The sequence below is a fragment of the Dermacentor albipictus genome, chromosome 4 (assembly GCF_038994185.2).
Source record: "Dermacentor albipictus isolate Rhodes 1998 colony chromosome 4, USDA_Dalb.pri_finalv2, whole genome shotgun sequence".
Taxonomy (NCBI): Eukaryota; Metazoa; Arthropoda; class Arachnida; order Ixodida; family Ixodidae; genus Dermacentor; species Dermacentor albipictus.
In genome coordinates this window covers 72,262,044-72,280,189 of record NC_091824.1, presented here as the reverse complement: position 1 = coordinate 72,280,189, position 18,146 = coordinate 72,262,044, and the positions used below count along the sequence as shown (strand labels likewise).

Here is an 18,146-nt window from a genome sequence, read left to right as displayed (position 1 = left end):
GTTTTGGCTGTAAGATTTACCAGGCTTCAATTTCTCTGTGTTTTTGGATTTGATTCGCTGGGGTCTTTTACTTGCATTCTGATTTGCGTGGGTATCGCAGCAAGTATTGTGTGCAGCAGAGCCAAAGCTTAAAGTAGCGACCATAGTCCTAATGTGTTTGACGGGAGCTGACCTGTTGTGGTTGTGTGAAGAGCTCGAGATAAACGTAGACGAGGACTTGACAGAATCAGAGATTCGTAAGACTATTTTGCGAAGTGGCAGAGATTTGAAACTCATCTAAAAACTAGGTAAACGAATTCCAAGAAAAAGACAGGAACGCGAATCAATTAAGCAAGAATGCCAAGAGTGCGAGCGAAAACGCCAAGAGCGTGGGCAAAAACTGCAAGAGCTTGAAAAAGAAATGACAGCAGTGAACAAAGAGATAAAAGATTTGCAACAGTTAAAAGCACGAAGTCCACAGCGGCTTGAGGAATCTGTAGGCTGGACGCAGCGAAAGTGGGAAGTAGATAGCAGATTTCACTCAGAAGCCGAGTAAAGTAGCAGTACCTTTGAGAGTAGCAGCACGTACCACAGGTGAACTCGGAGTGCTAGCAGCTAACGATGCCTTAGTGGCAACAGAGGCCGTTAAAGGCCAGAGTGAGAGCGACGAGGTGCTGTGCCAACAGAGGACTGTAGAGACAGCTAGGCCAGCTGCGAACTAATTGGCCCAGTTACGGCGTGTGTGCGTCGCATCTCACGGTATAGAGGTCGTTAGCGAGGTACAGGGTACTGTTGACCCGACAGACACGAGCACCCATGTCGAGTCAGATCTCCGTGCTGAAGAGGAGTGCCAGAGGGACGATGCAGTTGAGGACAGTTCACAGGATTGCGAGCTCCATAGCGCAAGGGAAGGCAACAGCAGTGTCCAGGGATCGGTGCAGCTCTCCGCCAGTCTAGGTAGCCAGGAGAGCGATGATTTAGTTAAGAATCATTCAGACTGTGCGGGTAAGAGACCGATTTGGGCTGACGAGATGTGTAACGGCCAGCACAAGGCACGAGAGAGTGGGATTAAATAATAATAATAATAATAATAACATTAATAATAATACTTTATTGATACAGGAATTCCGCCAACACTAATACATAATAGGCCTGTCAAAGCCGCATTGGGCTTGAAGGGCACAGCCGACAGACAGCGTTTAACATGATGTAATATCGCGGATAATGCAAGATATGCAGAAACATTGTTAACACGCACTGACATACAAGAGAAACACAAAACAGCAATGAGGAGGCAAAAAATGAAAAGAAACCACGTATCATGCGATGAAAAGTAACATAACCCACCATTCTTAATACAGAGCAAGAAAACATACATCAGGCATTTGTATGTCACTTAAAAAACCACCAATTATCCTATTGACAACAGCCAACCAAAAACAAAGAAAATAGGAAGCAAAAAAGAGACAGGAATATACATATGAGATCTGCAGGGAGCAGGGCACTGAAACAAAATGAAAGTACTCTTTGCGCACTCTATTTACACACTTCAGTAGGCGTAAAATGAAACAAATAAATCAATGTATTTGCTCAAGTACCCTAAATATATGTAGGGTTTTACTACACATGAAAGAAGCAACCGTGTAATAGATTAGAGGTTAATGCGACGAAGAATTTGTTTTAATTTATACTTTGATTTCACGCGAAAGGCGCTTGCTGGAAGTTTATTGGGAGAGGAAGGGATGAAGTAATGACGAGTGCGCTGACCGTACTTGGTAGAACAGCGAGGGACCCGAAAACGGTCTTTCGGCCGGAAACAACTAGCAGGAACATATTCAACCTTGTATTTGTGCGACCAGAAATGCCTCAGGATGGCCGTTTCCGCTAGAAGGGAGTTAAAATCTGGCAACCTTGAGGCTTTGAAAAGGTAGATGCCGGTGGTTTAACCTAAATCATAACCAATAATTTTCAGAATAGATCGAAGGATGGAGTTGACTCTATTTTTCCATTGAATCGCGCAGTGACCGTACACCGTAATCCCATAGCGAAGCATACCATAACCCAAAAGTTGCAAAACCATTTTACGAACGGAGAGTGGCATGTAATATCTGATATGGTATAATGTACCTGAAACTGCACGTAATCTTGCGCATGTATGGGCCAGATGCGTATTCCATGTGAAGTCACTGTCGAGGAAAACGCCGAGGTATTTAACTTTTGAAACACATGGAACGGGTGAGCAGGTGCAGGGGGAGCAAGATGAAGAGTTTGCCAGTAATGGAAGGTTTAAACTGACTTTCTTCAAAGGATTATGAAAACACATAAGCTGTGTTTTCGAGACGTTTACTTTAATGACATTGCTAATGAACCAGTTCATAACGCTAAAAGAAATTCAAAAAAGGAATTCAAAGGAATTCATAAAAGGAATTCAAAGAAAAAACGCCGCAGAAAGGAGCGCCGTAAAGGTAGGAATGCGGTGACTAATGTAGCGCGGCCAGAGACCGCGAGAGACCCTAAAGGGCAGGGCGCGAGGAAAATAAAGGTGCGGTCGTCGTTGACGATATTGACGCATCCAACACGTTCGAGCCACCGGCCAAAGAGACACCGGGAAACAGGTTCTACATGGACGCGGACAAACGGCACGGGGCAGTTATGCTCCTTGTCAGCCCGTCTTTCTTTTCGAAGTTCAGCGTGTAGTACGAAGAAGCGTCAGGAGGCAGGACGAGACTAGGTGACAAAGAGTCGCGACGCGGTCAGTCCAGTTAGGGAAGAAAACATGGCGCCAGGACACAAATTGTCAGGAGACTGTAACGTTTTGGAGGAGCCGATAGTGAGTCAGCCCTTTTGTTGTTCCTAAGTAACCAGAATAGCTTTCGAGCCGCGACTACCTCGAGTACGGCTCAGAATATGAGTCAGTCGTAAGCGTGTGGTTTTGTTTTATTTTTGAGCATTGGATAACTTCACGATTTGAGAATAGGATTTCTTTCAATGTGTAAGGTTTGAGCTTTGTTTATGTTTTGTTTGAGAAGCTCCAAGATTTAAAAGACGCGCTTTTTGTAAACATGTAGTTTCGCGATGCATTTATTAACAAGTAGTTAGGCTTTCTTTTTTGTGTGTGTGTGTGTGTATGAGTAACCCGAGTGTCAAGGTTATCGGTAAGAGGGCTATCGTAGCGCGCGTGTGTATTAGTTAAGCTTCTTTTTTATATGTTTTTTTTATTTTCTAAGGTTAAGCGCGTAGATTTTAAGTTAGTGCATCATTTACACTGAGAAGAGCTCTTAAGTCCATTAGCGCGTGTCCTGTGCGGACGGAAGGATGGATTAGGTTTATGACTGGGTTGCTCGTGTGTGTTGAGGGCAGCCGTATTCTGACTTCTCGAATACGCGTGTGTAGAGCTAGCTAGTAGAGCGTAGACAGATTTTTTTAAAGGTTCCTCTGTGTTGCGTAAGTTATGCAAGTTTGGTTGTTTATTTAAGGAACGTGTCCTGCATAGACTAAAGGAACAAATGTGAGTAAGCATGATGAAAACTTTGTATATGACGCAAGCGCGTGTTCGGAAGAGGGACCACAAAGCTAGCGCGAGTGTATTTACGTACCTGTGGAGTTGACCAGACGGTTCAGTGGCGACAGTACGTGAGATAAGTACGCCACTGGGAGAGGGTAAGAATACGCTGCTTAAGTTATGTTTGGGTATTGGTATTTGAGAAGCCTTCGGTTTAGTTCTACGCAAACCTTTGTTCTTATGCAGCGCGACGCTCAGGCTTGGTCAAACTCAGGGGGAACGTGAACGCTTGCTTTGGCGGCACAAAATTTTGGGGCAAAATTTGGGATTCCCAGTTAAGCGGCTTGCATAAAAAATTTGACAGGAAGCCTTGTGGCTTAACAGCTGATTCCGGGTGTTTGCACGCGGAGTAGTATTGAGTTGCCGGGATCGACTCTTCTGTGCCAGTTGTTGTGAGGAGGTTGAAGGCATTCCAAGGGCGCAGGGGTTGCAGAGAGCGAAGCCATCGTCTTGCTCACTAGCCATTCTCTTCCTGCCCAGCGGTTGCAGCACTAGACAGTCGAGATTTTCCGGGCGATGAAGGCGCTGTTAAGAACGGCCAGCTGCGGTGCATGTTTGCCAGTCATTTACACCAGCGGTGGCAACCTCATCTTGGAACGCCGCCGCCAACCCCTAGCCACGCGTTACTAAGTCTACCTTGTGTCGGGAACAGTACGCACGTCCTCCACTCTCCATCGCTTTAGCTAGGATGCGTTCGACGAAGCAGGCTTTGTGCTGAGACCGCCACCCTTACGCTCTAGCCTCGTTGCCGTTGTGGCGGATTGAGCTCCACGGGCCAACTATTGTTACCGAACTCCCCAACACGGACCTGATCTGCTACTGGTGGGGGAGTTGCCGCAGGAACGTCGTCGTAGGCTCCTTCCCACTCGCCGACCAAGACGCAAGACAATGTGCTACCCGGGCCCGTTAACCGGGTCGGCTCCGAGTTCTACGAAGCCCCTCTGACGTCGGCTCCGGGCCTTGCACATGTGTGTGTTTGTGTGTGTGTGTGTGTTGTTACGTTTCGCCTACGATGCGCGGCATAGCCGGCGCGGATGCAACGGACGCCGGGGCTTCGTTCAAAGCGGCGGACATTTTGGCCCGTTCAGCGCCGCCGCAACGCCTCCCCGCCAAGCGCGTCCAGGCATGTTTCAATGCCACGTGTCTTCGTGTGTGCGTGTGTGTGTGTGTGCATGTTGGTGCCCACGCTTGTCAAAGCGCGGAAGCCGGGGAGAGGAGCTCCCCAAGTATGAAGCGAGGAGGTCTGACCGGCGCTGGACCGGCGGATGCGTCACCTTCTAGTCTCAACATGCCTGAGCACCGCCGTCACGTGGCCGCATCCCGAGACGTTCCTTCTTGCCCTCAACTCCGAGAGTGTAAAAGCAGCTGCCCCCGGACGCCAAGAGAGAGGCTCCGATTTCTTCTGTTGAGTAACGTGCTCTCCCGTCTCTCCACTTTGGTGGACAGGACCGGCCGCTCTTTTGCGATGCTAAAATAAACAAGTTGTTCTGTTAGCAGTCGACTGATCCTTTTCCGGGAAATTCGGATGCTTCCAGCTGTGCCCCAGGCCGCCAGGCCAACGCTACCCTTGGGGCTTGCGACCCATTTGCAACAACTCGTGCCAGCGATGCGATTGCAACAGTGTGTGTGTGTGTGTGTGTTTGTGTGTGTGTAAGCCATCCCGGGGAGAAGCGGCGTGTTTACAATGACTGGACGAACGTTTCCGTCCCCTTGGAATCAAGGTGGGACCAAGTGTTTATAAGCAGCGACTGTCGGCTGCTAGATTGTGCTCGTCGTCGTGCTCGGTGCTCGAAATGCACTCGTGAGCTGTGTGCTCAATTGCTGTATGCTTCGTCTTGCGGGCTCCATTTGGGAGTCACGCTAGATTGTCGATGTATGTCTTGTTTCAACTGTAAATAATGTAAAAAAACCCTGTTCGCCTTAGTCCTGTCGCCCCAAGTTCCTCCCATCGTCCTTCAACCACGGCTCCAAATCTTACATATGGTAGCAGCGGCGAGATCGTCCGACATCTCCTACAACTGGTAACAGCGGTGGGATCGTTCGACGAATCTAATATTTGTTAAGTGCCATATCCATTTCCTCCACACCAGAATCAGAATTTATTGTTAGAAGTTGAGTCACAATAAAAGTATTTAGTATGCAGGTGGAGGACTCATAGTTAAAGACTGTATGGGGATCTCATGTACAAGAACAGTTACTATAGTTGACATCTCAAAGCAACAGTAGGCTATAATAAGGAGGTATACAAGCAGCAAGCAAAGAACGGTTGCAGAACAAAATACAGAATTGATTACAAATAATAACAAGGTTTAGCATATGTCATGGTAGCAGGAAAAATACTCGCGGTCCCTTTCAGTTTTTTTTTTCAATATTATCTCTCCCTCTTTTACGACGCAGTAAGAATGGCTCAGGATTTTTTCGGTGATGACCTGTCGCAATCTTGCATATGTTGTTACGAGGCAGATAGTCTTTTACGTTTTTACGTTTTCCGGCGCATCTGAGAGTGACAATGCGGTTATGTGCACAAATTGCCAAATGAAATACATGTATGTTGCTTGCTTTCCAAAAAACAAACAGTCGGCAGTCTGCCCTCGTGGTGTGGCGCGTGTTTGTTTCTTGTGCCCACGTTTTTTTCCCGCAGGTATAAGAAACGTCTAAAGCTATGAGCCAACTAGACCGCCAGACCGTCCTACCGGTGACGCTTGCTCGCAGGGTGATTCTACCTTAGGACGGAGAAGCACGGTTTGCACAGGAAATTAGCCGCGGCGCGCTAGACGTGTCCGTCATGTTGCCGTTAAGGCGGCGTTTGACGGAGATTGAGTTAAGCAGAACGCGCTAGCTTGGGAGACGAGGCGCAGGCACCTCGAGCCCCACAACACACCGAATAACCCTCAATTCAGAGACATGACGTGTGCAATGACAAACGGACTAAGCACACCTTTGCTCTAAGACATGTGGGCGCAGCAGTAAGAGTACTCGTTTGGTATGGTATGGTATGAATAACTTTATTTAGGTCCTGAGGGACCAGTCTGGGACTGATGTGGGCCGCTCCCATGTCGGTACAGAGAGGCCGAGCCCCTCTGCCGTCACACGGGCCCTCTGGACAGTCCTGAGTTGGTCCGCCACACTTCACTGTGCAGCATCCACTGCCACCACTGTTCTCCTCGAGAACCATCACCAGCCAACGCCAAGCAGCGCCAAAGCATGTGTTCTAAATCGAGCAAACCCCCACACTTACTACAATAGAGTGAAACCCCGTAGTCCGGATTAATTTTGTTCATGATGACCGGATTAGGGTACGTACGTGTCTGCAGAAGCCTTAATGTAACCGCCTGTGGCCTATTTAATTTATAATGTGGCAGGGGGAATGCCCTGAGCCTTAGGTAATAGTGCTAGGTGATTTCGTTGTAGGTTAACAGCTGGCCCCTGTACTCAGGAGCGGCGAGATCCAGCCCCCTCAGGGAGTACACGGCACACTAATCCTCATGCCTCCCTGTGCGCCACCTCGTTGAGGTTACGCGGGGCTCCCTCCACTGTCCCCATGTGCGCCGGGAACCAAGTAACGGTATGCGAAGTGATATCCCTACCCTGCAACAGTCTCTTAGCCGGTTCCGCAACAAGTCCTCTCGAGAAGGCTTTAATCGCAGATCGCGAGTCACTAAACACCAAAACCCTTCTTGAATAAATTAGTGCTAGAGCAATAGCCACCTGTTCGGCAACCCCCGGATCTTTGGTATAAATGGAAGCAGCATTTCTAACGCTCCCTTTGCCATCTACCACCACCACCGAATAAGCATTTTTACCATTATTCCATGCGGCGCCAACAAAAGCAGACTCCTCCTCCTGATCCTTTGCCTCTCGCAACAAAGCCCTAGCTCTCGCGACCCACCTCCCTACATTGTGCACGGGGTGCAAATTCTGCGGAAACGGACGAACCAAGATATTTCATCATCATCATCATCATCAGCCTGGTTACGCCCACTGCAGGGCAAAGGCCTCTCCCATATTTCTCCAACAACCCCGGTCATGTACTAATTGTGGCCATGCCATCCCTGCAAACTTCTTAATCTCATCCGCCCACCTAACTTTCTGCCGTCCCCTGCTACGCTTCCCTTCCCTTGGAATCCAGTCCGTAACCCTTAATGACCATCGGTTATCTTCCCTCCTCATTACATGTCCTGCCCATGCCCATTTCTTTTTCTTGATTTCAACTAAGATGTCATTAACTCGCGTTTGTTCCTTCACCCAATCTGCTCTTTTCTTATCCCATAACGTTACACCTATCATTCTTCTTTCCATAGCTCGTTGCGTCGTCCTCAATTTCAGTAGAACCCTTTTCGTAAGCCTCCAGGTTTCTGCCCCGTAGGTGAGTACTGGTAAGACACAGCTATTATACACTTTTCTCTTGAGGGATAATGGCAACCTGCTGTTCATGATCTGAGAATGCCTGCCAAACGCACCCCAGCCCATTCTTATTCTTCTGATTATTTCTGTCTCATGATCCGGATCTGCAGTCACTACCTACCCTAAGTAGATGTATTCCCTTACGACTTCCAGTGCCTCGCTGCCTATTGTAAACTGCTGTTCTCTTCCGAGACTGTTAAACATTACTTTAGTTTTCTGCAGATTAATGTTTAGACCAACTCTTCTACTTTGCTTCTCCAGGTCAGTGAGCATGCATTGCAGTTGGTCCCCTGAGTTACTAAGCAAGGCAATATCATCAGCGAATCGCAAGTTACTACGGTATTCTCGATTAACTTTTACCCCAGTTCTTCCCAATCCAGGTCTCTGAATACCTCCTGTAAACACGCTGTGAATAGCATTGGAGAGATCGCATCTCCCTGCCTGACGCCTTTCTTTATTGGGATTTTGTTGCTTTCTTTATGGAGGACTATGGTGGCTGTGGAGCCGCTATAGATATTTTTCAGTGTTTTTACATATGGCTCGTCTACACCCTGATTCCGCAATGCCTCCATGACTGCTGAGGTTTCGACAGAATCAAATGCTTTCTCGTAATCAATGAAAGCTATATGTAAGGGTTGGTTATATTCCGCACAATTCTCTATCACCTGATTGATAGTGTGAATATGATCTATTGTTGAGTAGCCTTTACGGAATCCTGCCTGGTCCTTTGCTTGACAGAAGTCTAAGGTCTTGAAGTCTTGACGGAAGCCTTAGATTTAGACCATGATATTTGCCCTAAGGTTAACGTTCAACTCGTGTAGCGGCGCCCTATCGTGCGACACAGCCACCGATTCTTCAATGACTTGCAGACTTTTTCCAGCCTATCTGCTATCTCTCTCTTGACACCTTGACACAAGCAGTCCGGATTTTCAAGCTATCATAGGATAACTGTCCTAAATGCACGCGCCATTCGTACGCGCTTTAGTACAAGCAGCGAACAGGTTGTGGTTTACAGATAGTACCGCGAAATAAAACAATTATTTATTACAGCTTCCGTTTGGCCAAAGCAGCGCAAGGCTTTGATAACCGCCGTATCTGGTGGTTTCCGACATTTTCAGCACTTCAGGTACATAAAACTGCATCTAAAGCTCGCTATGGCGCCGTTACACATGGCTTACGAACTATCATGAACCAAGATTTAAAAATATACACATGGCACGTAGCTGGACAGAAACAAGATGATATTGCTTGCCATCACTCGGAGTTACTCAAATTATTTTTTGAGTTTCCTTTGGTTAGATAATTAGTCTCAAATAATCAACTATAAAAAATAAAATTGCAGCGCGGCTTGGCCCTCAAGGGACTTTGCGTGTATTCGCGGGCTTCTTTCACCTTCGAAAGAACATTTTTATGTAGCACGTATTGAGCAACAGAAAGCTGTACCGGAGTTCGTCATCTTGGCCAACAATTTTCTCATTTACACTTTTCATCTAATTATAGTGTTTGATAAATACATAATTAGGACTAGTCATTTAAGTAGGCGGATTGCAAGAAATAGTGTATCTCCAAGCGATGGCAAACATTACCTTGGTTCTGTCTAGGTACATGGCATTCGCATATATTTAAATCTTGGTCCATGATAGTTGGGACACCCTGTCTACTGGCCGTAGTTTGGAGTATTCTTTCAGTGTTTCACCTTTAGCGGATTTCGCGCATGGCCCTACCACCTCCCGAGTTTCCTAACAGTCTTCTCGTGACCGAGGTTACGTAATACGTTCATGTGACTACCGCATTTAGAGCAAGCGAAATCGTGCCCGCGGGCACGCGACTGCTATTGAACTAAGGTATTCATACAAAGCCGGTATCTGACTTAGCACAATGAACTTCTTGGACACCGCAGCTTCATTAGGTGATGTTGATTTTTCTCTGCCTTGCAGGAATTTTCCGGGATATTGCGGGACACTGGTGTGGACCAGGGCAAAATAAAGAACTTCCTTGCTTTCAGTCCAGGCCTCGTCCCGCCGGTTACATTTAGGGAGCAGCTTGAGCTGCTGAACCGGTATGGGACATTTCTATTAAAGCTTTCTAGCTCAGCTGAACTTCTGCGCAAATATCCCTTCAGAGTTTACCGACTTACAATGTTTGACTAGCCACGCTTAATTAGCGTGGGACACTGGCGACAAAACAACTATTTGCAATATGGCCATAACATAAAAATAAGTCTTCCGTTACCCGTAAGCCACCTTTGTCTGCATGTTATAGTTTCATCAATGTAAAGCAATGATTGCACAATAATTGTGCGGTACTCTGCATTAAATTCCTACAGTTGACATATTACGTAAGGTGCTGAAAATTTTCCGCCCGCCTCTCCCACAATGGGATCGTCTAGAAAAGAAATATTCGTAATATTATTTGCTGCACTTGGAATAAAGTGCAAAGCCCTCAAAACATATTTTGTATTTAAACAAAAAGCAGTGGCAGCTTCGCCAGAAAGGCGTAGCTTCGATTGTGATAGCAGATGAAAAAATAGCAGTACGAAGTAAGGATTCTAGATTCATCGGTCATATAAACTTGGAAACATTCGTTTAACAAGAAAAATAACGATCATGGTGTCAGCGCATAGAAGCAAGCATGAAGACATCGCACTCGATGAGTGCGGGTAACCACTGTCATAGCGGTGGTGTGAGCACGCGCAGCAGCCGCAGCGATCGAAGTGACCTTCGCGCTGTCTCTCGCTTCTACGCGAACTAAGCGGCGAAAACTCATCGCGCACGAAACTATCAGAAGGTGGTCCACTCTGTTCGCATCGCAGATCTTTTTCAAGATAGAGCCCGAGGGGCCACGCCATACGCAACAGCCGATAGAGTAGAACGCCGCCCCCCCCCCCCCCACCGACACCTTGCGCAGGACGGAAGAAGGCGCGCGCGCGGGATTGAGCCACCATCGTCGGCTAACCCTCGCACGCTTTCACTCGCACACACAGTATACGGCGCGTGGCATCGATGCTTCGCCCTTGAATTTTATACGAAGCATCGCGGTGATGCCGATGCAGACGGCAGAAGAGTGCTTGGAGTGTCCATATAATTTCTATCCCCCAAAAATCTATTTGAAGACATCGATGTATTGTGTGGTTAGAAACAGAATAACCACGCGTGATTTCCGGGTGCTTTTTTTAGAACGTATAGAATGTTGAATATCATCTGTATTGGACGTGGCTATTCTAGAGTTTGAGCTGGATTTTTTGACGTGGTGGGACATAAGTCGCACGAGAAATGACGAAGCATAATCGATTCATTGACAAAAATGATCTACCTACCCTTGTACTATTTGCTTTACGGCACGTACAGCAATTTACGTAATGTAGCAGGCGAGGGTGCTAGCCGTATCCACTTGGAATGAATTCTAAGGCTCACATGGGTGTTGACATGCGATATGAAGCTTCTTGTTAAAACGCACTGTTGTTCCACTTACCTTTTAAAAAACCACAGTTGTATTCCTTGAAGCGTAAAAGTAAACGGAACGCCCATGTATATGGTCGCACACTTTGGGAATGGACATCTCGATACTGGTGGCCTCCTGAGACTTCGTTCAAAGTGGATACGGCTTGCACCCTCACCGGCTACAATTGGTAAATAGCAATACACGTAGTAAAGCAAAGAATTAAATCTTGACTAGTGAATTTTTTTAGTAAGTACATTACTATTTCAATTTTACGTGCAAGTAATCACCACGTTTTAGAGTAATCTAGCTGAAGGGCTAAAATTTTGCTATCTGCGGCAGGTGCTCTTATTTTTTAATTCCGTATAGCCTAAGTAAGGACACCTGGTATACTCAACATCTTCGTGGATGGTTCAACAACTAAATTTATTCATAAAAGATGAATCGGTGGTCACTTAGCAGGAAGTCAGACAGGTATACCTAATCTCTCCAATCTTATTCACTGTGTTTGCTATATGTATTCAAGCTCATACATTGGGAACAATTAAGAGCAGCAATAAACGTATCCATGCGATTTCCAAAGCATATTGGACGGTTCTACGCTATATAAGATTAGCAGCAAACGGTGAAGTACCTTAAGCTCCAAAATGCAATGGTAATATCATCTCAAGCCAACAAACAGCGACACCAAGGACCACATAGGGGAAATTACTTGTGCTGAATAAATGAAATAAGGAAACGATAAATTATTGGAAATGAAAGCGGATGAAAAAACAACTTGCCGAAGGTGGGGAACAAACCCCACCTAGAAGAACCCTGGGAGTGTTAGCCAACGGCACCACTCACAGACCATGGCGGCGGATGGCAACGTTCATTCTGCCTCAAGCGTCACGAGAACGTGATCTTTTTGGGTGAAGGCAACTGGTCGAAATTCAATCGTAGATTTTAGGCTTACGGCGCAAAGACCAAGGCCACGCTGATTAACCTAGCAAGGCAAAGAGTGTATGTTCTGTAGAGAAACTCTCTAGTCAACGCAGGAGTGTATGCATCCATGTTATGCACTACGTCTAATTGTACGTTCATCCAAATCTGTATCAAATAAGACCTCGAAGAAACAGAATGGGTTAACCAGGTTAGAGAAACTACTTTCAAGTAACAAAAAGTAGCGCCGCCATTATCCTTCAAAAGCTACACTCAGTACATTCTTCCGCTACTTGACAATGGAGCTAGAAATAAGATAACAAAATCAGAGATATTGAGGGGTGCGTCAGCAGGGCTGAAACATAAAAGTGTAACAGTTACTTTTTTCCAGTGTTGAAACCGCAGAACCCCTAGTGCTGAGGGCAATTGAGCTTCAAACTATTGCTGTCTGGACGCACTAAAGGAATGCGTCTTGAGTGGCGATTTTTTAATGCCGAGCCATAGTGTGATCAGCATTTGCTCACTTGATTGTTTTAGATGTTCTCCTCCTAACGCTTCCTTCTCTTCAGGGCATAGAGCAAGTGGTTTTGCCCTTCCGTCCGCCGCATATTTACGTACGCGTCAGAGGACCCGCCTTACTCATAACCATCAATATGTAGGTATTCATCAAATACTCCAAAGAGTACTGTTTTATTCCAGCGAACTCGATAAAAGCAGAGTGATTTGCTACAGGTCTAAATACAACACTTCTTAGAGCTCTGCAGCATGAGGTAAAGCTACACTTTGTGCTTTATTGGCCGCCGGTATATCAGCTCGTACACTGAGTAGAATTTTGCCGTTCTGTTTGCTGCGTGGCTGCTATCTCCTCTTTCTTAGAAGTTATCTCTCGCATTGTTCATATGTGAATTCCCTCACAAAAAAAAAAAAACGTTGTCCCAGCGTTCAGGAAATTGTTACAACAAGCTTTGTCAACGCACGTGACCCTACAAAGCAGCATTCTATTCGCGCCATGCGGACAAGAATACTGTGCGGCTGATTTCATACTCGGTTGATGACATCCGGCAACTCATGGAAAGCTGATGCCATGATGCAAAGGATTTTACAAACGTCACCCGACCCATAGACAGTGTCTGCCATGTGGCCGAGAAATCGATACCAAACTGGTAACACCCCAGCCCAGGAAGCTGTTCACGTACGAACTCAGGGACCGTACTAAGACCAGCTGCTACAAAACACTACTATGCCAATTTTATCGCCCGTCATTGCAATTCTAGTGCTACCTGATAGCGATGCGTGCGCCTACCTTTTCAGTCATAATTTCACATGGTGTCATTACTATATTAAATGCACATGTTCGTTTCGGATTGTTCCAAACGAGCTTTCTCAAACATTTCTAAAAAATATTGTTGCAGTTTCCACGGTTCACGAAGTATGTACGTTGTGTGTCAAGATTCGCGTGCTTTGTGTAAAAAGTAAAAAAAAAAATTACTTAACGCTTTAACATCTGTAGAACGTCGCATTAGTATTGCATGGTGCCATATAAATGTTCTCTTATAGGATAGATGACGGAGTACTTGTTTTTTTGCAGCATCACGCACCTGAACGTTGTAATTATCGTGACCATAACGAATGAAAGGGTACTCCAAGTTTACCCATCTTCTGCTTGGGACAACCGCTGCCTCCCTCAGAGCAACGAATCAACAATGGTGGGTCGCTATCAAGATTTTAACTTCTGCGTGTATTGAACTTAGGAGCTTTTGAAACGCATTTCTAGAACTTCCGAGTAAGTTCTACAACCATTCATAGGCAATATTTCAAAGTGCTCTTCAATATAAATTGCTGGCTGCATGATCCCATGCTTCCTTATTTTAGCGCAAATGGCCTACTCGTGAAAACGTTCTGTTAATTCGCGTAGAAATATCAGCTTTGAATGTGCTGATATGCAATGTTAGCTCAATCATTATTGTGACAACAAAATTAAGTTTCAAAAGAATTCACAGCTGAAATTTCAAAGTAAGGACATCAATATGGTACATCGTAACCATTCTGCAAAAGCAAATAAGCGGCAGATAAGCACAAGTGTGTTATTGAACAGAAGATGCGCATAGAGACGCTAAAAATTACAAAATTAGCACATAAATTGCACGCACCGACCTATAACTACAGAAAGTTCATTCGCAACCGCTTGAAAAACACTCTGAATGACGTTGTTTTAACAAATGCATAAAACTGAACCACGCAGTTACGTAGAACACTAGACTGGGGAAGAAAAATATCGTCACAGTCGTACGCTTATCTTGGCGAGTTTATACATCAAGGACAGCAGAGCTGCGTATGCGTGTTCTAGCTAGATATTCTAGCTGTCTTGCACCGTTCGACACATACCGAAGACTGGCCATACGTTTCACTATATCTGGCGCATATTCTTCTCCATACCTGGTTGTTTCTATATGCTTTGGTGTATCCGAGCTTCGTACAGAGACTTGCGTTTTCTTTTTCCTTTAAGATCATGAAAGGGTCATCACCAATTGTTTCTATACAATGAACGGGGTGCTGTCACGCACGCTGGCGCTGGGTCTCACACACTGTGCAGATCAATGTTCCGGGAAGCGTTTTGCGTATAGCCGTCTATCAAGCACCCTTTGGGGTTCCGCGAAGCGTTGCCAGATGAACAAACGTTTTCTTTTTTCGTAAGACCAGCACTTATGTGTGTGAATCCAGTGTGTGTGTGACGACGGCAGCAAGATGAGGACTATGACGACGATCATACGTGGTGAACTCGTGGTTTTCGATTCGACCACGCTACTTTACGATATACCGATACCTTACGTTGTACATAGGTACTGGGCGTGAGAAGCGAGTGAGAAACGTGAATTGTGACATCATCTGCGAGTGAGAGGTTAAAAGTCCTGCGTACCTACGCCTATGTCATGCGATATATGTAAAGCAACGATGGCATATGTATTCAGGCACAGAAATGTTTAAAACAAGAAGAGCTAAGGTTGAGGTTGTCGTGTTGTAAGTGTTGAATTATTGCAGTGTGTTAGTGAGGAATAAGACACTCGGACACAAAGAACGAAAGCCACACTAAAAACGGTTTCACCTGCGCCGGTGATGAAGGTAGTAAAACGTCGCACAGCATCCAGTGCACATGTGTACGTAGTATACAAAGCTTTCATAGATGCCCATGCATTCAGGAAATTACGGTTCAATCGGCAGTTTATGGCGTTCAGCGTCATCTATGTCAAGAGAGGACCCTTCCATCGGAATAAGAATATGAAGCAGAAGTGACGCGATATCCGGCAAGAAAAAGAGTCGTGGAATTTATATTTTTCTTTTTTTGTTTTTCTTTTTTCTTTCTCTGAAAGCCTAGCTTTCTTTGCCTTTTCCTTCGACTTTTTCATTGGTAGTGCTGCTGTTGCTGGCTTGCGCGCGACGTCGGGGAGTTGTACAGAACATGTATATACATGGCAGGAGAGCGGTAAAGAGAAAAGCTGACGTGAGAAACTGTTTTGACCTTTCTTTCCATCGCGTCGCCGCAAATGATCTCGGGAGCTCCCTGGGTGTCACCGCAATATCCTCCCGACTGCAGAAATTATCCGTGGGTCCCCCGCCAAAACAGTGCAGAAGTTACAGCGCTTGATTTTGTATTAATGTGAAATAGCCTATAAAGGTGAGGAAGATAGAATGCTAGGTAGGAGGTAGGGAGAGGGTAAGGGTAGAACCGGCGCAGACACAAAACGAGTGAAGTTGTGTCTCGTGGCAGCTCGCATGCATGCAAGAAGCGCAGGCGATAGAAGAGTATGTAGGAAAACAAGGTAACGCCACTGCTACACACGGCAGCAGTTGCGGACAAAACGGAAACATTAAATTCAAAGTCAAACTCAAGTAGCAGAAACGGTACGTTACTGGTATTTCTACAATTAAACACAGTGGCTACCTTCTCAAGTGGACAAGTAACAGAAGGTGCTCAGACACAAAACTGCAATCTCGCCTCGCATCGCCTCACATCGCACACCAGGAAAGCAGCCGCCCGTCTTAATCAACGCTTCTGTACCCGCCGCCGTAGCTTTGTGGCTATGGCGTTGCTCGAGGCCACGGGTTCCCTTACAACCACTGCAGCCGCGTTTTGACCTGCTCGAAGTGACAAAGTGCTCTCGTACGTAGACTTGGGTGCACATTAAATAAATCCACGTGAAATAGATTAATCCGCAGTGCCCCTCTACCGCGTCCCACATAATCAGATTGGAACTTCTGCACGTAATGCCCCGTATGGTAATTAAAAGTTTACACTTCTGCCACGATGCGATGCACCGTGTGAGGTAAGAAGGTGCATTCTCCCAGGCTAGGAAGAATGGCGCTCAACATCGCCTCAAGCCAACACGTTTCACTGTGTGTTAGGCGTGCTACGTAGACCATCACGAGCGATGCACCTAAGGTAACCGTCGACTCGCTACTCCCGTATGGCACTAAACCCCCAAAGGCCTAAAAAGGCGGCGTCAAGATCACCGCCTTTTAACGTCAAGCGACGCAAACGGCACTTAAGGCTTTAGTTGCGAGTATTTTCATACAGTGCGTGGGTTCCGTATAATTTCGTTCTTTTGTAGGGAGGGTTTCGATTAGGGCAGCGTTTTCGAACCCCCTTCAATTAGACAGGACTCCACTGTAGACAGGGCATTGTAAGCGTCCAACTTCACTCGCTTTGTGGTTTAGGTCAACGACGGCTTTTTTAGATCTAAAGCCTTATCAAAAGCGGGTTCGTATCATGCAGTAAGTCAATGAAATTTAGTCATGCTGCCGAGCCTGCTTGATTACGCTGCAAGAATTAGAAATTTGCGTGTTTTTAACCATGCCATTAACTTCGCCCTTGGTGAATATTTATGCTGCATCCCGTGAAGCACACGCAGCCAAGTACAATATGTCGTTGCAATATTTTGTTCTACGTCAGCTATGTAGGGGGCTCTGAACTGAAGAGTGGTGCCCTTCGCGGCTATAGAAAGGTCACTTAAAAGAAAATCATTCCTATTGAAGTCCGAATTTCTTAAAATAAATTAGGTTGATTGACTGAATATCATAAAACAAGGATTACACATAGTGTCTGGCACAATATACGTGCTAACTGTGGCAACAGAAAAATATTACCGACAACTGCAATACTCTCTAATGTGAAATTTGAGCGCCGCTCTATAAGTGTTTTCATTTTGTGATATATTGGCTAGCGCGGACAATCGTGTCTTGTGCAAGTAAATGAGGTGCGTATCTGAAGAATATGAAGCTGCTTGCAGCTTTTTCAGCAAACGTTCAAGATGTATGAGAGAGATGCGACGGGATAATCCTGATAAAGTAGGACAATAGCTTACATGCCTGGCGTAGTTGTTTTACCATAGCGCTGGTAAGTCGAGAGGCGCGAGATCAAATTCAGGCCATGGGAGCCGCATTTCGTTGGCGTCACAAAAAAAAAAACAGCCATGCGCTGTTCTTTGGGTGCATGTTAAAGATCGGCAAATTAATCTGCAGTCGCACACTACGATTGCATGATCATAACATCACGGTTTTGGCGTGTAAAGCAAGCCCAGAATATTATTCTTACAAAATAGTTCATTGGCTGCGGATGAATGTCTACTGCAGTGCTTTGAGGTTAGGATGAATTTGAGCTAATAAGCAACATTCGTCTTGTAAGTTCAGGTTCTCCGCAACAATTAGGGCATTGCTAGAGCAATGCTCTATCAAACACTATAAAAGCACTGCCACCTGCAATTTTTTTTAAATAGCGGCACAGTTGCCCGGAAACTTAGTAATTTGCCTGTTAATATAAGTGCGTGCGTGCGTGCGTGCGCGCGCG

General features: G+C 45.8%; 1 protein-coding gene and 1 long non-coding RNA gene across 5 annotated transcripts in view; one reads left to right on the top strand and one right to left on the bottom strand.

Annotated features, from left to right (window-relative positions):
* LOC135902070 (uncharacterized) overlaps positions 1 to 18,146 on the bottom strand; it is a 750,038-nt gene that overhangs the window by 20,069 nt on the left and 711,823 nt on the right. The gene's annotated exons all lie outside the window — the stretch shown is intronic.
* The window catches only part of LOC135902066 (uncharacterized), an 87,554-nt gene that overhangs the window by 52,043 nt on the left and 17,365 nt on the right, over positions 1 to 18,146 (top strand). For all 4 annotated transcript variants that reach the window (XM_065431970.2, XM_070537074.1, XM_065431969.2 and 1 more), the window contains 2 exons: positions 9,883 to 10,004; positions 13,893 to 14,010. In XM_065431970.2, the coding sequence (XP_065288042.1) occupies positions 9,883 to 10,004; positions 13,893 to 14,010 (240 nt within the window). The remainder of the gene's footprint in view (positions 1 to 9,882; positions 10,005 to 13,892; positions 14,011 to 18,146) is intronic.